The 23,096-nt window shown below is 46.0% G+C and overlaps 1 protein-coding gene across 1 annotated transcript in view; it reads right to left on the bottom strand.

Moving 5' to 3' along the window:
• Positions 1–937: 937 nt before the first annotated feature.
• Positions 938–23,096, bottom strand: part of LOC126184954 (uncharacterized) — a 55,133-nt gene continuing 32,974 nt past the window's right edge. Inside the window, exon 5 of the mRNA XM_049927631.1 lies at positions 938–1,870. Coding sequence (XP_049783588.1) covers positions 1,164–1,870 — 707 coding nt within the window. The 3' untranslated portion in view covers positions 938–1,163. The remainder of the gene's footprint in view (positions 1,871–23,096) is intronic.

Below are 23,096 nucleotides of genomic sequence, written 5' to 3' on the forward strand. Positions count from 1 at the left end.
GCTCTTTCCCATATTAACATGGAGCTGACATTTCAGCTAATCTGCCAACAATTTAGCCCTCAATCGGGCGTGTAACGGTGTACAACTGCTGTTCTTGACTGTTCGTTTTCAGTGCGCAGGAATGCGCGTCAGCCGCGTCTAGTGCAAATAGCTGCGTAGCCGCACTCTGAAGGCATAATTCTTTCATTTACATTAAGATGATTTGCATACCCAGGAAAAGAGAGAGCACAGTTCAACACTTCACTTCGCTCTACAAAATTCTGGAGAAGAGTTACACAAATTCGCGTCCAGAGATGTGGAGAATGTTTAACCGTTTTTGTAATTCGTAGAAGCTCGTGTGATATTTCTAAACAAGATCGTTCAGCACACTGTAGACGATATTTGACAGAGGTCTTATTTAGATTAGTTGAAACCTAGAATCTTTTGTACGACTAATTTCAAGGTATTTGGTTTAGGACGTCAGTTCTAGTGAGGAAATTGACTTTCTTGATGTTGAGTATTTCTGCTACAGGCAGGTCCTTGGAGCTGTCATTGCAGCACGTTCGCCTCAACGCGAGTGCGATCCAAGTCTGTCTATAGTAATAGCACCAATAGATATAAATGGGTTAAGCTACTTTATTTCGAGAATAAATCAGAACTGCATAATGTGTCTGGGGAATGTGAAGAATTCTTTTAATAGAACCGGTTCTATCAGTTTCTTTTTAAGTGCAAATGTCTGCGTTATTTAATGCTTCAAAGACTTACTGGCATGTATGTGGGAGTATGTAGTTACGAAAAGAAAAAACTATGAAGTCTTAGACTAATTATGTGTTTTCATTTATAGTTCCTACACCGAAATAAATATTTTAAAAATGACACTCAGTGGTACTAAAGGAATTCTGCGATGATCACATGCAGAACAAAATATTTTTCACACTTTTTATCAACAAAACTCAGAATCCAAAGGCCTTCCTGCATACATTATGAGGCAACATACGATAAAAACCACACTGTTAAACATAAAAGTGAATGGAAGTTAAGTTTTAAAAACGGTACTAAATCGTGCCTTGATCACATGCAGTACAAGATATTTTTCAAAGTATTGCTTAAATCAAGTCGCAGGTAGTCTATTTTTAGCAAGCGAAGTGCAATGCAACCCACGTTAAACGCAAACACACAGTCAACTAGTGTGACTGCTGGAGCAGTGGCTGGTCAGCGGAAGGCTCCGACCCACCAACAGCACGCCGCCGAGGCGCCGACAGCTGCTGCGGCTCCTGTCCGCCGCTACTGGATCGTTCCTCTGCAGCAGCTCTCGTTGCTTCGAGAAGCCGTCTCCACCGCCAACGACCGAGCCACCCAGTGCGGCGCGCGCTATCGTGTTCACTGCCACTAGACGGCTGCGGCTCAGCAACAGCGACTCCCGTTTCCGATGTCTGCAGCTCCGCAGCAGTTGCAGCTTCAGTTGTTTCCGGCTGGACAGCTGTTGCAACTCCCAACGTTTGGAGCTCGATACCACCTGTCGCTGTCGTCTCTGCCGCCGCCGCCGCCCTGGCCGCCTCGCGAAATAACCTCCAGCGCCACGGCCAACTGACGTTTATGGCTCCACCTTGGTTCTCCGGCTGCCAAAACGTGGTGGCACCAGTTGCGTGCGACGGTGTTCGGACGGCGTCTTCGTAAGACGGTGGCGGGGGCAGGCTCCACGCCTCATCAGTGACCAATACTGTCTCGGCAGAATGACCAGTACTATCTGGATTTTCTTCGGTTGTATGTGCATACAGAGGTTGAAGTTCAGTGCTCACAGGGACACCTGCTGCAGCACGCTGTGGTGGGCGACTCGGTATCCAATGTATTCCAGTATGGGTTGCAATCAGCACCACCACCACGTTCACAACTGCTAAATACAGAGACTTTAAATACTTCTTTGTACTATCATGCAGCGAACGTGAATGGCTAAACACTACTAGCATTAGAAGAAGTCACAATTCAAATTTCATTACCTCTACCATTAAGTATATTACCATACGAAAATTTTTCATCAGTTTAGTAACCACATTCATGACTATGTACGACATATGACGGATGGTATGCCTCTGATTTCATGAATATTCATCCATCCAATTTTGGGATGACAAACGAGTTCAAACGTCGTCGTTCCTATCTTCTGCAGATAAGGTATAGCCACAGTTTGAAGTAAAACTACCACCAAATTCTGAAACTAGCTCAATCAAGCGGTTGGCCTTTGAAATTTTAGCCTAACATAAAAATAGCAATCGATACTTTACATTTAATATGGAACTTTTAAAGACATTACAACATTCGGTCCAGTGCGTTTACAGGAGGCCCAGTGAACTGATTTCTATGAATAAGTTTCTATGCCTATTTCTACGAGGAATCACAGTTTATTACCTGCCCTCAAAAATGTGAAATCTGTCTCTTCAGTCTTACTCCGTTCGAAAAATTTCTATTATAATAATGCGAATAATGGACTAGAATAATTTAAACCCATCTTTAAACACCGTGGATTAATGCGTGCGTGGGCTGGCACTGCAGACGGTCCATAAGACGTTTCAGATTGTAGTAATTGCGAGGAGTTCATTACTGCTAATGATTTCATACCGTGTTACATAATATGGTTAAACCTTCGAAGCTACTTTTAGATCTGCTTTAAAATTTAGAACTGGCATCGCTAACAAGCTCAGAAAACGAAGTTTTTAACCCTCAAAATGCTTTGTTATTCCAGTCTCTGATCACAATGTGAATTCTTTAGAAGATGATCGGTTTCAGTCTGTAATGACTATCCTCAGATTTTTTTATACCATGTCCGAAAGTGATACGGCAGTATCAGTAACCCTCTCCTGATAAAATTACATAAGCCTCATCCACATCAAATTTCCATCATTTGAAAGGAAAGATGCAGATAGAAGAACAAATTCTTAGGCTGCAGAAATAAGCCTGGAAACAATCATATAATTTAACACTACAAAATTCCACTCCTTGCACTTTAATGTCTCACTGACGTTTCTTCAGCTTAATATTTCTATCAAGCAATAGAGACCTATATACCTTAACTGGTTCTGAATGAGAGGAATGGATAATCAAGGGATAAAAGATTTGTCTTTCTCTACGAAGAATTGGAAATGGTTTTGTAAGTGGCTAGAGCAAAAAATTGAAGTCCTGTACAAACGCACAACAGTAAAAGGAATGTCCGCTTTGTAAGTTATCCTGCATGGCCGTAACTGTTACCAGAAGTGCATGTAATGAAGGCTGACTTGTGATTTAGAAAAAAAATGAGAAATGGACTTACAAGATCTGAGAGGCTTTCGTTAATGTAAAGTAAAAACATTTTATACGCATTTTGAGAAGCAATGTGTGCTGCATTATGTGTAAGGGAAAATTGACTAATCCAATTAACTAAACAGCAAGAATAAGGTAATATGTGATAAGAAGCTCTGAAATGCTGTGGCTCTGTCAGCGTGATCCATCACATTTCCTTCAGCGTTTTCTAGAAGTATTTAGTGCGGCGTTGAAGGTATACCCAGTGCCCTTTCCTTACAAAGTTCAGTGTAACAAAAAAACCATTTTATCTGGCAGTAGTGGGCCTTGTTCGTTGCAGTACGTAGACACAGCCTTTCTACTAAATTGGTGACAATTTGAAATTACTTTTCAAAATTTTAAACACACATTTAACAAATTTTGTATAGTAACCTTAATTTCATGTATTTTTGGTTCGCGTGTATGGGAAGACCTTAACGGCTGAAAATTCCACCCTCCTCCGAGTAGACAAAGTGACAAGAAGTTCATTTTACAGGAAAAACTATGCAGCTTATATTTCACTGTAGCTATAGTCTAGGGACAACCACAACACTGGCCACATGGGGCTTTCAGCTCAGTCTACCACGGCTCTTCTTTACTACAGTGCTGTACGTCATAAACCTTGTTTTTCACATTTCCGTGCTCGGCAGTTATTAGACAGTGACTGTCGTAGCGGCAACATGATTGGTGTTCACCGTGCAGAAATGTTAAAAAATTTATTGGTGTCTTTCAGGTGTAAATTGCGTAAATATGAACAATAGAGTGTGTAATTAAGAGTCTTGAGAGCAGGGAGAATCTCCAAGGAAACTGCGAAGACTACTATTTAGGTGACTGAATTAGCCATGATTTAGGCAGGTTTTACCTCTTAATGAATACAGTTTATGCTGGCAAAATGAAAACTGTCCCAGAAAATCTGTGGTTATTATACCCTGATCATTTAGAAGCGCTAAATGCTCACGTACAAGGCAGCGGAAAATTTGTTTCCGATTTAGTGCATAGTGGTTTTTTCTTCCGCAACTAGTTAACACTGTTGGAAAGAACTTAGTCGCTCGAAATGTTACTCGACTCTTTCCTGAAGCTGAGGTGGAATTGAGGCTTTGGATGGCTCTGAGCACTATGGGACTCAACTGCTGTGGTCATAAGTCCCCTAGAACTTAGAACTACTTAAACCTAACTAACCTAAGGACATCACACACATCCATGCCCGAGGCAGGATTCGAACCTGCGACGTAGCGGTCGTGCGGTTCCAGACTGTAGCGCCTTTAACCGCTGGGCCACTCCGGCCGGCGAGGCTTTGGAGATAGGATCATGGTTTTTAGAGGAGAAGCAGGAAGAGAAGCTGTGAAGACTAAACAAGACTTACGGACTGAAGCTTCAAATGCGGTAGCAAGCAATTTTCACAAATATATACTATTCATGCAGGCTTCGGAAGTTCAAAGTACGAAACAAACATATATCCGATGGCTTTTGCATTCATTCATACCAAACAAAAGGAAAAAATATATCTGCCTTTTCCGCGATGTTGTGGATAATGTACCAGGAAGGAAACCTGATAATGTCATCGTTGATTTCGAATCAGCTGAGATTACTGCGCTGAAAGTTGTGATTCCGTCGGTTCAGGTACATGGCTGCCACTTCCCTATGAAGGAATCTCAGGTGGAAATTGCAAGACTTCAGACTTACTTGCGAATACAGAGGAAACTAGGAAGTAAGGCTACAAATTCGCATGTGTGCTGCTCTGCCGTTCCTTCGACCTGAAGATGTCTGCTATGGCTGGCTCATGATGCAATCACAAGCATCGGATATCGCCCAGATTTCTCAGTTTTTCCACTATTTTGTAGACAGATGGTTGGAAAATGACGAAAACCCGGCCAGTCTCTGGAAATGCTACAGCCGGCGCCAATTTACCATCAACGCTGTAGAAGGTTGGCACAACAAAATTAATAATCTTCTAGGAAAACAGAATCCTAAAATTAAAGACGTGATCGAGTGTATGAAGACAAGCAGAGAACTCGGCATGTGCATTAATGAGGTCAGAATTAAGTATGAAAGCCAAACGAAACAACTTACACGAAACTTGACTAAGGGCTGGAGAAAATTGTAGGAAAGTATGAAGTCATCTCTTGTGTCCAAAAATTTGAATTAAGCCATGTTAGTGTTGGACGATATATATCAAACACTGTACAAAATGTAAATAATCATAGTAACTTACGAATTTGAAAATAAAATTTAAAAAGTAAACACAAATTGATTTGAAACACTTCTAAATGACAGTTTGCTCTTGCCATTTAGCCACTCCAAAGCCGTACTACAGTGTGAGGGGAGTGTTTATTACGAAAAATCCAGACACCACATTATCACTTCCTATAAGTGACATTCCATGTATGGAGCACCACGTTTGGTTTTATTGGGTGCTCAACTGCGCGGTCATCAGCGTCCATACAAAGTCTTAATTTTTCACACAGTCCAATTTCTTTACTCAGTCCAATTTAGCCAGTCACGAATGATGATGAAATGATGAACACACACACACACACACACACACACACACACACACACACACACACACACACACACACGAGTCGCTGGGCAGAGAAAATCCCAACCTGCCGGGAATCGAACCCGGGAATCCCGTGATCCAGAGTAAAAGCCAACAGAAAAAAATGACACTTCTCATAGCAAGTAATGTGTCATTACGAATCTTATTCGATCATCACTAGTCCCATTCACCTGTACACCACGTACAAGTACGTTTACACGGACCGTAAAAATTGGCTATTGCTGGCCGTATAGGCCGGCAGTATTCTCTGACAATATCACGGTCATACGAATTACAGTCTAATGTACGGTAACATTGCTGGCCACTGTTGCCCGGCAATGTTTGCGGCAAAACATTTCTGGGACAAATGTGCTTACGTGAGCCACGCTACATCTACATGACTATTCTGCAATTCACATATAAGTGCTTGGCAGGGGGATCATCGAACCACAATCATACTATCTTTCTACCATTCCACTCCCGAACAGCGCGCGGGAAAAACGAACACCTAAACCTTTCTGTTCGAGTTCTGATTTCTTATTTTATTTTGATGATCATTCCTACCTATGTAGGTTGGGCCCAACAAAATATTTTCGCATTCGGAAGAGAAAGTTGGTCACTGAAATTTCGTAAATAAATCTCGCCGCGACGAAAAACGTCTTTGCTTTAATGACTTCCATCCCAACTCGCGTATCATATCTGCCACACTATCTCCCCTATTACGTGATAATACAAAACGAGCTGCCCTTTTTTGCACCCTTTCGATGTCCTCCGTCAATCCCACCTGGTAAGGATCCCACACCGCGCAGCAATATTCTAACAGAGGACGAACGAGTAGTGTAAGCTATCTTTAGTGGACTTGTTGCATCTTTTAAGTGTCCTGCCAATGAAACGCAACCTTTGGCTCGTCATCCCCACAATATTATCTATGTTGTCTCTCCATCTGAAGTTGTTCGTAATTTTAACACCCAGGTACTTAGTTGAATTGACAACCTTGAGAATTTTACTATTTATCGAGTAATCGAATGCCAACGGATTTCTTTTGGAACTCATGTGGATCACCTCACACTTTTCGTTATTTAGCGTCAACTGCCACCTGCCACACCATACAGCAATCTTTTCTAAATCGCTTTGCAACTGATACTGGTCTTCGGATGACCTTACTAGACGGTAAATTACAGCATCATCTGCTAACAACCTAAGAGAACTGCTCAAATTGTCACCCAGGTCATTTATATAGATCAGGAACAGCAGAGGTCCCAGGACGCCTCCCTGGGGAACACCTGATATCACTTCAGTTTTACTCGATGATTTGCCTTCTATTACTACGAACTGCGACCTTCCTGTAAGGAAATCACGAATTCAGTCGCACAACTGAGACGATACCCCATAGGCTCGCAGCTTGATTAGAAGTCGCTTGAGAGGAACGGTGTCAAAAGCTTTTCGGAAATCCAGAAATACGGAATCAACCTGAGATCCCTGTCGACAGCGGCCATTACTTCGCGCGAATAAAGAGCACAAGAACGATGTTTTCTGAAACCATGCTGATTACGTATCAATAGATCGTTCTCTTCGAGTTGATTCATAATGTTTGAATACAGTATATGCTCCAAAACCCTACTGCATACCGACGACAATGATATAAGTCTGTAGTTCGATGGATTACTCCTACTACCCTTCTTAAACATGTAAGCACAACTTTCCAATCTGTAGGTACAGATCCATCGGTGAGCGAGCGGTTGTATATGATTGCTAAGTAGTGAGCTGTTGTAACAGCGTAATCTGAAAGGAACCGAATCTGTATACAATCTGGACCTGAAGACTTGCCCGTATCAAGCGATTTGAGTTGCTTCGCAACCCCTAAGGTATCTACTAAGAAACTCATGCTAGCAGCTGTTCGTGTTTCAAATTCTGGAATATTCCATTCGTCTTCCCTGGTGAAGGAATTTCGGAAAACTGCGTTCAATAACGCCGCTTTAGCGGCACAGTCGTCGGTAACAGTACCATCGGCACTGCGCAGCGAAGGTATTGACTGCGTCTTGCCGCTTGTGTACTTTACATACGACCAGAATTTCTTCGGATTTTCTACCAAATTTCGAGACAATGTTTCGTTGTGGATCCTATTAAAGGCATCTCGCATTTAAGTCCGTGCCAGATTTCGCGCGTCTGTGAATTTTAGCCAATCTTCGGGATTTCGCGTTCTTCTGAACTTCGCATGCTTTTTCCGTTGCCTCTGCAACAGTGTTCGGACCTGTTTTGTGTACCATGGGGGATCAGTTACATATCTTACCAATTTATGAGGTATGAATCTCTCAATTGCTGTTGCTACTATATCTTTGAATTTGAGCCACATCCCGTCTACATTTGCATTGTCAGTTCGGAAGGAATGGAGATTGTTTCTTTGGAAGGCTTCTAGTGACACTTTATCCGCTTTTTTAAATAAAATTATTTTGCGTTGTTTCTGGTGGATTTGGAAGAAACGGTATTGAGCCTAGCTACAACGACCTTGTGGTCACTAATCCCTGTACCAGTCATGATGCTCTATTAGATCTGGATTGTTTGTGGCTAAGAGGTCAAGTGTGTTTTCGCAACCACTTACAATTCGCGTGGGTTCGTGGACTAACTGTTAGAAATAATTTTCGGAGAAAGCATTTAGGACAATCTCTGAAGATTGTTTTCTGCCTACCACCGGCTTTGAACAAGTATTTTTGCCAACATATCGAGGGATGGTTGAAGTCCCCATCAACTACAACCGTGTGAGTGGGGTATTTGTTTGTTACGAGACTCAAATTTTCTCTGAACCGTTCAGCAACTGTATCATCGGAGTCTGGGGGGTCGGTAGAAGGAGCCAGGTATTAACTTAGTTCGGATGTTAAGTATAACCTCCACCCATACCAATTCGCACGGAGTATCTACTTCGACTTCACTACAAGATAAACCACTACTGACAGAGAAACACTCCACCACCAATTCTGCCTAATCTCTCTTTCCTGACCACCGTCGGAGACTTCGTAAAAATTTCTGCAGAAATTTTACGGCCGCGTAATGAACAGTAGCAAGATGGAGCATGCGAGGGAACACTCACTCATACATTTGCGTTCTACAAGGAAAAAACTAGCAAAAATAGAAGAAATAGGGCATAATGGATGAGTTCATTTTTGAAGTGGGCGAACTGCTTCCGGAACTTTAGCTTGTTAACTGATACTGTGAACATATCTTTTCCAGAATGCCGAAATCCGATTTCGAATATATCGTTTAAAAGTAATTCGGCCAAGAATTGGTAAAACCAATACCATTATTGTATGTTATATACGAGTTGCAATCGTTCATTTTTTGGCCAGTGGGGGTTGATACAGAAGTATGATATTCCTCTTTCAAGAGCTGAAAAAATATATTTTTGGAAGTTTACACCAGAGCTGCTAGTTATTTATTGTTGGCTGACAAGTTTCGGGCTTTGCCTATTTTCAGATGCCACCTGTTAGAGAATAAAATTTGTAATAAGGCAATGCGTCTAATGTGGATAATAAATTTAGCATGTCAGTAATAGTATGGTTCATATGCTAACTACATTATTTTGTAATTCAGAATTTGTGCGGTGTCGACAGTTCTATTTATGTTTTAACACTTAACATCTCACATCTGCGTTAAAATATCACAATTGAAGTTACAGTAAGGTGTACTATGTTGACATATCTGCATAATATGTATTTTCCTTAATTGTTGTGCCTTCATTACCCAGCATGGTGTGATTTATGTGACGATATTTTACACACAATGGAGAAGTTCCTCTTAACTACACTGTGCGTCACGCTGGCTTATTTACCGTAAGTACCACAATTTTGACAGATGCTGATGCAATGAATTTTATTACGTCTTATATAATCTTTGATGTATTCAATTTACTTCGTGACTATTAAGATCAATGACTATATCCAGTGTAAGAGTGTTCCGTTACAGCTGTACAATGAATATTTCATTTCCTTTCAGCACTATTTTAAAGCAACCCAATGTGTAATTTGTACTTCAATGAAATCTACATACAATAGTACACTGCTGTTATAATTCTCACTGTATAGGTTGCGATTCACATGCTGATTAAGGTACTCTGAGGTTTCTATGAATCGTTTGGTTTAAGTAGTTCTACGTCCTAGGGGACTGATAACCTCAGATGTTAAATCCCATAGTGCTCAGAGCCATTTTATGAATCGTTTGTAGTCGCGTATGATGATTAATGCATGGTGGATTAAGTGCTGGTTAAGGTGCTATGGAAATTTTCTATGATTTTTCTGTTGCGCGATTCTGTTTGTTGATTTAACATTTGTTCTGAGAGTTCAGTCATGTGAATATAGATTGTACAGGTATTTCTTCTGGCATGTCCGTCAATTGGCCTTTGAAGACATCTAAAGTACTGAAATTTCTCTCGATATTTTCAATTGAGTATGTATTATTCTGAGATGCGTACTGAAAATTGGAAGGTTATTTTCGCTTCTGTTTATGTATCTTGTATATCTCGTTCCAAGGGGACCTGGAGAAAACGGGCTGCGTAACTACGCCTCGCTTTCATCGCATGTTACTCTATATAGAATGCGAAGGAAGTTGCGGTTTTGTACCAACACTGAATGACGTTAACTGTATTTGTACAAGGAAAGCTTTTTATCAGTTATACTTTCGGAAATACTACATTCTGTGTAATAGGCTGTTCACTGTGGAGGAATTTGATGAACATAGCTCAAGTCATTGTGAAGATACATGTACCTAATGTCCTGAAAATGCAGTTTCGAGATAATGAGATTGTTCTCGGTGTTTTTGACTCACCGTATGCCTCTTTCAGAACATTCCAGCAGCATTATTCTTGCTGGCCAGATGCTGCTTCATCCTCTATAGACTTTTTTAGGTATCTTTTCCTTATTCTGGACCGTTAGTGCTGACTTTCGCAACCCCTTCAGCTTCAACTACTTGCTGACAATCTTTGTCATTCAACACAACTATCATATTTTCTGGTTGGATGCCTAGTTTGTTCATTAATTTTGTGTTGCTAATTACACCGTCAATGAAACATGACAGCTTGCATTACACCTGAGTACTGTCAGTCGAACAAACACTGTTTGGTACTCTTTGCCCCACGCATCTGTTTAAGTTGTCATTACGGTTTGTTGCATGGCCGTGTAGACATTTACTAAGTGATTTTGTATCTGCAAGGTCCCTGTATATTGGTTTTATTGTTTGTTTCCATGACTATGGCAGGCAAGAAATGTTTATGGTGATATCCCTTGCCTATCGCATGAGCGTGGCTGGTTCGCACACATTTGTTTAAACAGCGTTTAAGACCAAATCAATTGAAAAGTAGATAATTTTTTTAAACTCGAGAAAAATATCTTTCAGGCTGTGACAAAAATATGTTTTAGAATAGTTCAGTCATTCCATGTCCAGGTCCCCTTAAACGTCCTTCTCTCCAACGTAAACTGTATTATATTCGTTGCATTTGTTGTTAGAACTGCCAGACTAGTTATGTTTTGTCTCCTTTCGCGCGCACAACTACAATGGTCATTAGCGCCTAGACTAAGTTAGGAATGCACCGCGAGGCACAAGGTTAAAACAGCAACTAAAAGGGACAACACTATAAGACGTAGTAACAGGCATAGGATTAAAAAAAGCATAATCAAATGTCCTTAGGTTTGTCAAGTTGATCAAACGAAGAACGCGAGCAGCTGCTCCTAGGTCATCCGCTAAAATGGCATCCAGAGTACATGGCAGGCCAAGATCAAGACGCAGTGTAGTAAAATCCGGACAGGACGTTAAAATGTGGCGGACCGCCAGCAATTGGCAACACGGGCAGAACGGCGCCGGCGCAGCCGTCAGCAGATGGCGATGGCTGAACCGGCAGTGTCCAATTCGTAACCGGGCCAAAACGACCTCCTCCCGCCGAGCAGGGTGTGAGGAGGACGTCCAATCCACGGGAAGAGGTTTCAAGACCCGAAGCTTGTCTGTAAGTGCAGCCCAATCGGCATGCCACCGTGATAAAATGCGCCGACAAATAACCCTGCTACAATCTGATGAAGGGACACCACAAGAAGCCGTCCACGGCTGGAGAACCGTAGCCTTGGCCGCGGCATCTGCAGCTTCGTTCCCAGGGATACAGACATGGTAAGGAACCCACATAAAGCTAACCGGAGATCCGTTGTCCACCAGCTGCTGAAGAGAGCGTTGGATCCGGTGCACGAAAGGGTGAACCGGATACGGATCACTGAGGCTGTGGATGGCGCTCATGGAATCGGAGCAGATGACATAAGCAGAATGTTGGTGGCGGCAGATGTAAAGAACAGCCTGGTAGAGGGCAAAGAGCTCAGCTGGGAAGACCGAACAATGGCCATGGAGCCGGTATTTTAAACATTGTGCCCCGACAATAAAAGAACACCCAACCCCGTCATTGGTCTTACAGCCATCTGTATAAATGAAGGTCATTAACGAACTTCAAACGAAGTTCGACAAACAGGAGTGGCATACCGAACCGGGGGTAACCTCCTTTGGGAGCGAGCTGAGGTCAAGGCGAACGTGAACCTGAGCCTGAGCCTGGAGCCAAAGTGGCGTGTGGCTCTCGCCCGCTAAAGGTTGCAGGGAGTGAAAAATCAAGGTGTTGAAGGAGGCGACGAAAGCGAACTCCAGGGGGTAGCAGGGCAGATACATACAACCCGTAATGACGGTCGAGAGAGTCGTCAAAAAAGGAACGATTAGACGGGTGGTCGGGCATTGACAGTAGCCGACAGGAATACCGACAAAGCAGTATATCGCGCCGGTAGGTGAGTGGCAATTCACCGGCTTCAGCATGAAGACTCGACGGGACTAGTATAACACGCTCCGATCGCAAGACGTAAACCCCGATGTTGTATGGAGTTGAGGCGGTGTAAGATGGATGGCCGTGCAGAGGAGTATACGAAGCTCCCATAATCCAGCTTGGAGCGGACGATCGACCGATATAGACGAAGTAGGACGGTTCGATCCGCTCCCCATGACATACCACTGGGAACACGGATGGCATTTAGAGAACGGGTACAACGGGCAGCCAAATATGACATGTGGAGACCAGTTAAGATTCCTGTCAAATTTAAGACCTAAAAATTTGGTTGTCTCCACGAATGGGAGAGCAACGGGACCGAGATGTAACGGCGGTGGGAGAAACTCTTTGTAGCGCCATAAGTTAATACAGACCGTCTCCTCGGCAGAAAAATGGAAGCCATTGGCGACACTCCAGGAGTAAAGACGGCCAAGACAACGCTGAAGACAGCGCTCCAGGAAACATGTACGCTGCGCGCTGCAACAGATCGTAAAGTCGTCCACGGAAAGGGAGGCTGATACATCACCTGGGAGGCAATCTATTATTGGATTGATCGCTATGGCGAAGAGAGCGACGCTGGAAACTGAGCCTTGTGGCACCCCATTCTCAAAAGCAGAGCGGCGCCTACGAAATCCACATTGTACATTGGTAAGTAGGTATCGAGATTCGAACAGCCAAACGAAACGAGAGTTAACCATTCGCTCCATCACCTTACAGACACAGCTGGTAAGCGAGATGGGTCGATAACTGGAATGCAAGTGCTTGTCCTTCCCCGGCTTAGGAATCGGTACAATAGAAACGCGCCAGCATGCGGGAACAAGTCCCTCAATCCAGATGCGATTATAAGTACGAAGAAGGAAACCTTTACCCCCAGGAGAAAGGTTCTTCAGCATCTGAATATGAATAGAATGAGGCCCTGGAGCGGAGGACCGTGAGTTCCCGCATGGTAAATGGGGCTTTATAACTTTCACGATTCGAGGAGCGGAAGTTAGGTGGCCTAGCCTCCTCTGCCTGTTTTCGGGGGAGGAAGGCAGGGTGATAATGAGCGGCGCTCGAAACCTCTGCGAAAAAGCGGCCGAAGGCATTGGAGACATCCTCAGGGGCCACAAAGAGCTCATTCGCGACCGTCAAGCCAGAAACTGGTGAGGACCTTAGTGCCAGATAGGCGGCGCAGGCTACCCCAGACAACAGGAGGGATAAAACTATTGAACGTGTTTGTGAAAGCAGCCCAGCTGGCTTTCTTGCTTTCTTTAATAACACGACGACACTGCGCACGTAATCGTTTATAATTGATACAATTCACCACTGTAGGGTGGCGTTTAAAAGTGCGTAAAGCACGTCGACGAGCACGTATAGCGTTTCTACATGCTGCGGTCAACCAGGGCAACGGTACGCGACATGGAGAAGTAGTGTTTTTTTTTTGTGGTTTTAGGGCGCACAACTTCAATGGTCATTAGCGCACTGACTACTCTAAGAATGCACCGCGAGGCACAAGTTGACAACAACAACTAAAAAGGAAAACACGATAAAAGACAGACTGACAGGCATAGGATTAAAAAACAGCATTATCAAATGTCCTTAGCGAGGTTTGTCAAATTGATAAAACGAAGAACTCTAGCAGCTGCACGTGGGTCATCCGCTAAAATGGCATCGGAAGTACTTGGCAGGTTAAGATCTAGGCGCAGTTGGTGAAAATCTGGACAGGACGTTAAAATGTGTCTAACCGTCAGCAAGTGCCCACATGGGCAGAACGGCGCCGGCGCAGCCGTCAGCAAATGGCGATGGCTGAACCGGCAGTGGCCAATTCGTAACCTTGCTAAAACGACCTCCTCCCGCCGAGAAGGGCGTGAGGAGGACGTCCAAGCCACGGGAAGAGGTTTTAAGGCCCGAAGCTTGTTGTCTGTAAGTGCAGCCCAATTGGCATGCCACAGCGATAAAATGCGCCGACAAATGACCCTGCTAAAATCGGACGAAGGGACACAACAAGAAGCTGTCCGAGGCTGGAGGACCGCAGCCTTGGCCGCGGCATCTGCAGCTTCGTTCCCAGGGATACCGACATGGCCAGGAACCCACATAAAGCTAACCGGAGAACCGACGTCCACCAGCTGCTGAAGAGAACGTTGGATCCGGTGTACAAAAGGGTGAACCGGGTACGGATCACTGAGGCTCTGGATGGCGCTCAGGGAATCGGAGCAGATGACATAAGCAGAATGTCGGTGGCGGCAGATGTAAAGAACAGCCTGGTAGAGGGCAAAGAGCTCAGCTGGGAAGACCGAACAATGGCCATGGAGCCGGTATTTGAAACTTTGTGCCCCGACAATAAAGGAACACCCGACCCCGTCATTGGTCTTAGAGCCATCTGTATAAATGAAAGTCATGGTGATGAACTTCGAACGAAGTTCCAAAAAACGGGAGTGGTAGACCGAACCGGGGGTGACCCCTTTTGGGAGCGAGCTGAGGTCAAGGTGAACGCGGACCTGAGCCTGGAGCCAAGGTGGCGTGCGGCTCTCGCCCACTCGAAAGGTGGCAGGGAGTGAAAAATTAAGGTGTTGAAGGAGGCGACGAAAGCGAACTCCAGGGGGTAGCAGGGCAGAGACATACAACCCGTATTGACGGTCAAGAGAGTCGTCAAAAAAGGAACGATAAGACGGATGGTCGGGCATTGACAGTAGCCGACAGGCATACCGACAAAGCAGTACATCGCGCCGGTAGGTGAGTGGCAATTCGCCAGCGTCAGCATGAAGACTCTCTACGGGACTAGTATAAAATGCTCCGATCGCAAGTCGTGAACCCCGATGTTGTATGGAGTTGAGGCGGCGTAAGATGGATGGCCGTGCAGAGGAGTATACGAAGCTCCCATAATCCAGCTTGGAGCTGACGATCGACCGATATAGACGAAGTAGGACGGTTCGATCCGCTCCCCACGACATACCACTGAGAACACGGAGGACATTTAAAGAACGGGTACAACGGGCGGCCAAATATGGCATGTGGAGACCAGCTACGTTTCCTGTCAAATGTAAGGCCTAAAAATTTGGTTGTCTCCACGATCGGGAGAGCAACGGGACCGAGTCGTAAGGACGGTGGGAGAAACTCTTTGTAGCGCCAGAAGTTAATACAGACCGTCTTCTCGGCAGAAAAACGGAAGCCATTGGCGACACTCCAGGAGTAAAGACGGTCAAGAGAACGCTGAAGACAGCGCTCCAGGACACGTGTACACTGCGCGCTGCAATAGATGGTAAAATCGTCCACGAAAAGGGAGCCTGATACATCAGCTGGGAGGCAATCCATTATTGGATTGATCGCGATGGCGAAGAGAGCGACGCTCAAAACTGAGCCCTGTGGCACCCCATTCTCCTGGCGAAAGGTGTCGGACTGGACAGAACCCACACGTACCCTGAACTGTCGATCCATTAAAAAGGAACGAATAAAAAGAGGGAGGCGACCGCGAAGGCCCCATGTATGCATGGTGCGGAGAATGCCCGCCCTCCAACAGGTGTCGTAAGCCTTCTCCAAATCAAAGAACACAGCCGCGGTCGGGCGCTTCCGCAAGAAGTTATTCATAATGAAGGTCGACAAGGTAACCAGATGGTCAACAGCAGAGCGGCGCCTACGAAATCCACATTGTACATTGGTAAGTAGGCGTCGAGACTCGAGCAGCCAAACCAATCGAGAGTTAACCATTCGCTCCACCACTTTACAGACACAGCTGGTAAGCGAGATAGGTCGATAACTGGAAGGCAAGTGCTTGTCCTTCCCCGGCTTAGGAATCGGGACAATAGACTCGCGCCAGCATGCGGGAACATGTCCCTCAATCCAGATGCGATTGTATGTACGAAGAAGAAAACCTTTACCCGCAGGAGAAAGGTTCTTCAGCATCTGAATATGAATAGAACCAGGCCCTGGAGCGGAGGACCGTGATCGGCCAAGTGCGGTTTCGAGTTCCCGCATGGTGAATGGGGCATTATAACTTTCACAATTCGAGGAGCGGAAGTTAGGTGGCCTAGCCTCCTCTGCCTGTTTGCGGGGGAGGAAGGCAGGGTGGTAATGAGCGGAGCTCGAAACCTCTGCGAAAAAGTGGCCGAAGGCATTGGAGACAGCCTCAGGGGCCACAAGGACGTCATTCGCGACCTTCAAGCCAGAAACTGGGGAGTGGACCTTAGCGCCAGATAGCCGGCGCAGGCTACCCCAGACAACAGAAGGAGTAAAACTGTTTAAGGTGCTTGTGAAAGCAGCCCAGCTGGCTTTCTTGCTGTCTTTGATAATACGACGACACTGAGCACGTAATCGTTTATAATTGATACAATTCGCCACTGTAGGGTGGCGTTTAAATGTGCGTAAAGCACGTCGACGAGCACGTAAAGCGTCTCTACATGCTGCGGTCCACCAGGGGACCGGTACGCGACGTGGAGAAGGAGGGTGACGGATGGAATATTCAGCAGCAGCGAGAATGACTTCCGTGAGGTGTGCGACCTGACGATCGCAGCTTGTGAAGGTTTGATCCTGAAAGGTCGCCCTGGAAGAGAAGAGCCCCCAGTCTGCCTTGGAGATGGTCCAACTAGAGGAGCACGGAGAGGGGGTATGCTGCAGGAGTTGGATAACACATGGGAAGTGGTCGCTCGAATATGTATCCGAAAGGGCATACCATTCAAACCGGCGTGCAAGTTGTGGAGTACATATAGAGAGGTCTAAATGGGAATAGGTGTGAGATGTGTCCGAAAGAAAAGTAGGGGCGCCAGTATTGAGGCAGACAAGATTGAGCTGGTTGAAAAGGTCTGCTAACAAGGAGCCCCTCGGGCAGGATGCTGGAGAGCCCCAAAGGGGATGGTGGGCATTGAAGTCTCCAGTTAACAAAAATGGTGCAGGTAGCTGAGCAATAAGTTGCATCATGCCTGCCCTGGTAACGGCAGATGACGATGGAGTGTAAACGGTACAAAAGGAAAACGTAAAAGTGGGGAGAGTAATGCGGATGGCAACTGCCTGCAGGCCGGTGTGCAACGTGATGGGATCGTAGTAAATATCATCCCGGACCAGCAACATAACCCCTCCATGAGCTGGGATACCTACCACAGGGGGTAGGTCAAAACGCACAGAGGTGTAGTGTGCCAAGGCAATTTGATCGCATGGGCGTAGCTTCGTTTCCTGGAGGGCTACGACGAGCGGACGGTGCAAGCGGAGCAGCAACTTCAAGTCCTCTCGGTTGGAGCGAATGCTGCGAATATTCCAGTGAATAAGTGCCATCGTAAGAAAACGAGGATGAGAGAAGGGGTCACCTCGAAGGCCGCTTAGGGCCTGGCTTCGAGCGAGCACTGCCGCCGCTATCAGTAGGCGGACAGTCATCGTCCATTGGGTCTATAGGGTCATCGGCCATCTCGGGAGGAGAACGGCCAGATGTACGGCTACCAGCGGTGCGGCCAGGCGAAACGGATGACGGCCTGGGGCGGCAACCGCTGGGTGGCGCAGGAGAAGAAATGCGCCGTGGCGGAGAAGGAGAACTGTGCTTCCTATGCGCCTTTTTGGAAGGACGTTTGGTGGAAGTACCGGTCGAAGGCTGGGAGGTCGAGGTACGGAGGAAGTCTGCACAGGATGGTTCCTTCTTGAAGGCCCGTGCATCTGACTTCGGGGTCTTCGTCTTAGCAGAAGCTGAGGAAGGGGCTGGTGTCTGTGGGGTGATGGGAGGAAGAGGAGACGTCGACCGCGCGATCTTAGCACTGGCCGAACGGACGACCGTGGTGCTGAAGGTCAGATCGCATGTCTGGGTTGCTACCTCCCGGGTAGTCCGAGGAGAGGCGAGGACAGTACTGTATTTCCCCGCTGGGAGCAGCGCGGGCTTCCTACTAGCCAATAGCTTGCGAGCAGCCGAGGTGGACACTTTCTCTTTGACCCGAATTTCTTGGATACAGCGTTCTTCCTTATAGACAGGACAGTCGCGGGAGGATGCGGCATGGTCACCCTGACAGTTCACACAACGAGGAGACTGAGGTGGACAGTCACCCTCATGGGCATCCCTGCCACAAGTGACACATTTAGCCGCATTGGAACACGACTGTCGAGTGTGATTGAAACGCTGACACTGGTAGCAGCGCGTAGGTGTCGGGACATAGGGGCGAACAGAAATAACCTCGTAGCCCGCCTTGATGCGCGATGGCAGCTTAACACTATCGAAGGTCAAGAGAAGTGTCCGGGTTGGTACAAGGTCATTGTTGACCTTTTTCATGACCCTATGGACAGCCGTCACGCCCTGCTCAGCGAGGAAAGATTGAATCTCCTCGTCAGTCAATCCGTCGAGGGAGCTAGTATAGACTACACCACGAGACGAATTCAAAGTTCGGTGGGCCTCCACCCGGACAGGGAACGTGTACAGGACGGTGGCCCGAAGCAGTTTGTGCCTGAAAGGCGCTCTCAGTTTCTAGTAATAAGGTACCGTTACGCAACCTGGTACAAGATTTGACAGATCCGGCTATGGCATCTACGCCCTTCTGGATAACGAAAGGGTTGACAGAGGAAAAATCCTTTCCGTCCTCAGATCGAGAAACGACGAGGAACTGTGGGGCAGGCGGTAGTACTTTTGTCACTGGTGGCTGGTCACGTTTCCGTTTTTGGGCAGAAGTCGAGAGAGATGGAGTGAAATCCATTGCGGAGGAATCCTCCATGATTGCTAGCGTCTCCGATGGCGCGCTCCTTCCTTGTGGGGACCCTCTCAGAGGGCACTCCCGCCAAAGGTGATTGTTTACACCTCAGGTCACACCTCCCGAGAAACAGACGGAGGGACCAATCGGCATGGTCAGAAGGTATCAGCTCAGGCAATCACCCCTCCCCGGGCCTGGCCTTTACCAGGGGGTACGCGCGTGCCTTACAAGTCTACCCAGGGCGGGGAATTACCCGTTACCCCGTCACCGGCTACGCGTGCGAACGCGTGGGTCGGCCTTAAGGCACGCACAGGGAGGAAGGAAGAAGAGGAAAGAGGAGAGAGAGAGAGAGAGAGAGAGAGAGAGAGAGAGAGAGAGAGAGAGAGAGAGGACAGACTGTCTCAAACGCCGAGGCGGAGGCAAGGAGAAGGAGGCAAGGAGAAGGAGGCAAGGAGAAGGAGGCAAGGAGAAGGAGGCAAGGAGATTGTGCAGGGGAAAGAGTAAGGAAGACAGTGAGGTGGAGAAGAGCAAAGAAAGGAACCAACCAAAGGTAGGAAGAAACGAGAAGTGAAAAAGCAAAATGACTGCAAATAGAGGTCGTGGAACCGTCCGTCTCCGGACGCAGGCGCTAACTAGCCCCGTGAGGGGGATGGACTCCTTTTAGTCGCCTCTTACGACAGGCGAGAATACCTCGGGCCTATTCTAATCCCCGGACCCGCAGGGGGGATGGCGACAGAAGTGGAGCAATTCCGATGATGAGAATTGGAACCTGTATGAAAGGGTCCATGCAGAGGCACGCTGTATAGCACCCTGGAGCTGGCGCTCTGCAGAGGCCATGTAAGAGGAACTAACCCTAACGCAGAAATCAGCCACATACAGAGCAAGAGTGACCGAAGGACCGACGGAGGCCGAGAGGCCATCTATAGCAATGAGGATGAGAAGTACACTCAATACGAAACCCTGTGGGATGCCATTCTCCTGGGACCGTGGAGAACTAAAAACAGTACCAACACAAATCCTGAACGACCAATGGAGCAGTAACTGATCGATAAAAATCGGGAGTGGGCCCCAAAGGCTTCACTCATGAAGGGGAAGTAAGGTACGATGGCGCCAAGCCATGTCATGTCATGGGCGTTGCGAAGGTCGAAAAATACTGCTACCAAATGACGGCGATGGGTAAAAGCCTGCTGAACTGCGGATTCCAAGCAGAGTAAATGATCGATCGGAAACCGTCTCTCTCGGAAGCCACACTGGTAAGGGGACAATGGATAAAGAGATTCAAGGACCAAATTGAGCCGATAGGCTACGATATGTTCAAGTAACTTGTAAACAACGCTTGTCAGACTTATTGACCGATAGCTTTCGACTAACAGGGCGGGGGTGGGGGTGGGGGGGAGGTCTTACCAGGCTCAAACAGGAACCACAATGCTATCTCTTCATTGATTAGCGAAGTCACCCTGGAGCCAAATTCGTTTAAGTACCCAGATAGGATGTCATTGTGGAGCACTGAGATGTTGAAGCAATTGGTTATGAATGGAGTCTGGGCCATGGGCCGCATCATGAGAAGAAGAAAGTGGAAAAAGAAGTTCCCACTCAGTAAAAGGTTCGTTGTAAGATTCTGACTGACAATGGGTAAAACATAAGGTGGAAGGTTCGACCCACTGTTTCTGGTGAAGGAAAGCAGCCGGATAGGAGGCTGATGCAAGATGTTTCGTGAGTGTCAACGGGTCCGTGCAAAGGCCATCCAGGAGGGCAAGGTCCAGGAGGGTAGACTGCCAATGGCAACCTTTGAGTGTAGCACATACCCGTGGAAGACTGACAGTAGAACCGAGGGAAGGAACAAAGCGTTCCCAACACACCCGTTTGCTCTATTTGATTAAGAAATGGGCTTTGGCATGAAGGTGTTTAAAGGTAAAAAGATTGGCAGCGGAAGGGTGCATCTTTAGGTGTTGCAAAGCTCGACGGCTATCACGGATGGCAATGGTAATGGTCGTACTCCATCACGGGGCTTGCCGGTGGCGAATCGGTCCAGGTGAGCGTGAGATTGCAACGCAAGAAAGGGTATTGATTTTGCAGTTGTGCTAGCTACCACGTACTTCTGGGAGCTGTGAGCCCCCTGAAGGCAACTCGAGCTAAATACTATCTCTGGTAATTGAGTCCGATTAAATGCTGTCTTGACTGATGGAACATTATTTGCCCTCGGTTTCTGAAAGAACATTAAAGTATTTCCATATGTGTTATTTTAAAGGCAATATCCCAAATATCTAGAAAGTGCTTGTCCAAAAATTGAATTTTCATCTAATAGCTCTTGTATACCCTCAAGAGTAAGAAAAGTTGATCAACCTAATCATTTATAAATTTTCGCATGTGCATATGGATGTACATATGAGAACATTCGAAGGCGAAAAGTGGAAGCAGTATTTTGAAAATAGTAATTATGGAAGAGTTACGCTTACATTAGAGGCTTACTGTCTTACAGAAGTCAAGTCAATGCATAGGACGGAAGTATACAAAATTTAATAGTAATATGCTGTAACTGTTTTACCTGCTGTTTTCGTATTATGGGCATTCGCTCGGTGTCCTCTGCGATGCCACAGCTGCTGCTGACGTCTGCCCACTTCTCGCTCCTCTTTCCAGTATCGCGTGCGAAAAGGTAGACAAGTACCGGGCATTAATGTGTGTAACCGGTAGTAGCAGTACGAAAACAACCCATGGTGCAATGTGTCGTCAAATGCAATCCTACTCCACTTAAAACTGCAGATTTGTATGGGTTCCTGTACCCTGGCCTAACCGATCGTCATGATCTCAGGCTGTGTAACCGAGTTAACCTGACAGTTTTGTGGAGATGTTTTCACTCTATAGACATTGCGGCGTTATGTTCAATTACATACGAGGACGAAGTGGAATCAGTTGCTAATCAGTAATTAGGCTGCAATGCAAAACTAACACGTTTAAAACAAACTCACGGTATTTTGTATTTAACGCTGTTTAAGGATGGCAATAGACAAGTCTTGAAACTAAAGATATGGTTAAGTATTAAACCACAAATATTTAAGCACGGTGCTTTATTTCCACTGACACGAAGTGCTTCGCGTACACTCAATATCTGAGAAGTTTACAGCTGCAATTTTCACTCTATCCTAGTAATCTTCGAAACTTTGACGAATCCAAAATTAATGCAGGTTGGTTTGCCATAAAACCATACCCTTAATCACTAAATGCGTTATTTGTGTACTAATACAATGATCCACTGATAATGTAATATGAAAATTTTAACACTGAAAAATAACATCCTCGGGAGAAGTAAATATTTTCCGTCATATGCATACGAAACATTTCTGCAAGTTTGCAGTAATCCCAGTACCAAGGAATGAAGGTTCTAAATGATATTGTCGAACCACCAGTTTAGTAAGTCATTGTTGGACAATACCAACAGTAATTATCTACGGAAATAGGGAGCGACTGGTAGAAACTGGCATGGGGGAGTTTGGGTTTGGGAGGAATGTAGCATCACCTGGGGCCATACCGACCATAGGAGTAATGGTCGGGAGACAGGTGAACTACCTATAGCATATTTAGATGTACAGAAAGAGTGTGAAATATTGAGTACAATTGACAAACAGTATTATTCTAAGTTATTAGGGGAATTGTGAGCAGAAATTCTAAAGCTTTTACAGGACCAAGATTGCAGCGAACAAAAGCTGCGGGTGCTAAACGAGGACAGTAGTTGAGAAAGGTTTCAGCTTCTCCACGTTACTGAATCTGTAATACGGAAGTAGTAAAAGACTAAGCTGTTTGGAAGGAT

The sequence above is a fragment of the Schistocerca cancellata genome, chromosome 4 (genome assembly GCF_023864275.1).
Source record: "Schistocerca cancellata isolate TAMUIC-IGC-003103 chromosome 4, iqSchCanc2.1, whole genome shotgun sequence".
Taxonomy (NCBI): domain Eukaryota; kingdom Metazoa; phylum Arthropoda; class Insecta; order Orthoptera; family Acrididae; genus Schistocerca; species Schistocerca cancellata.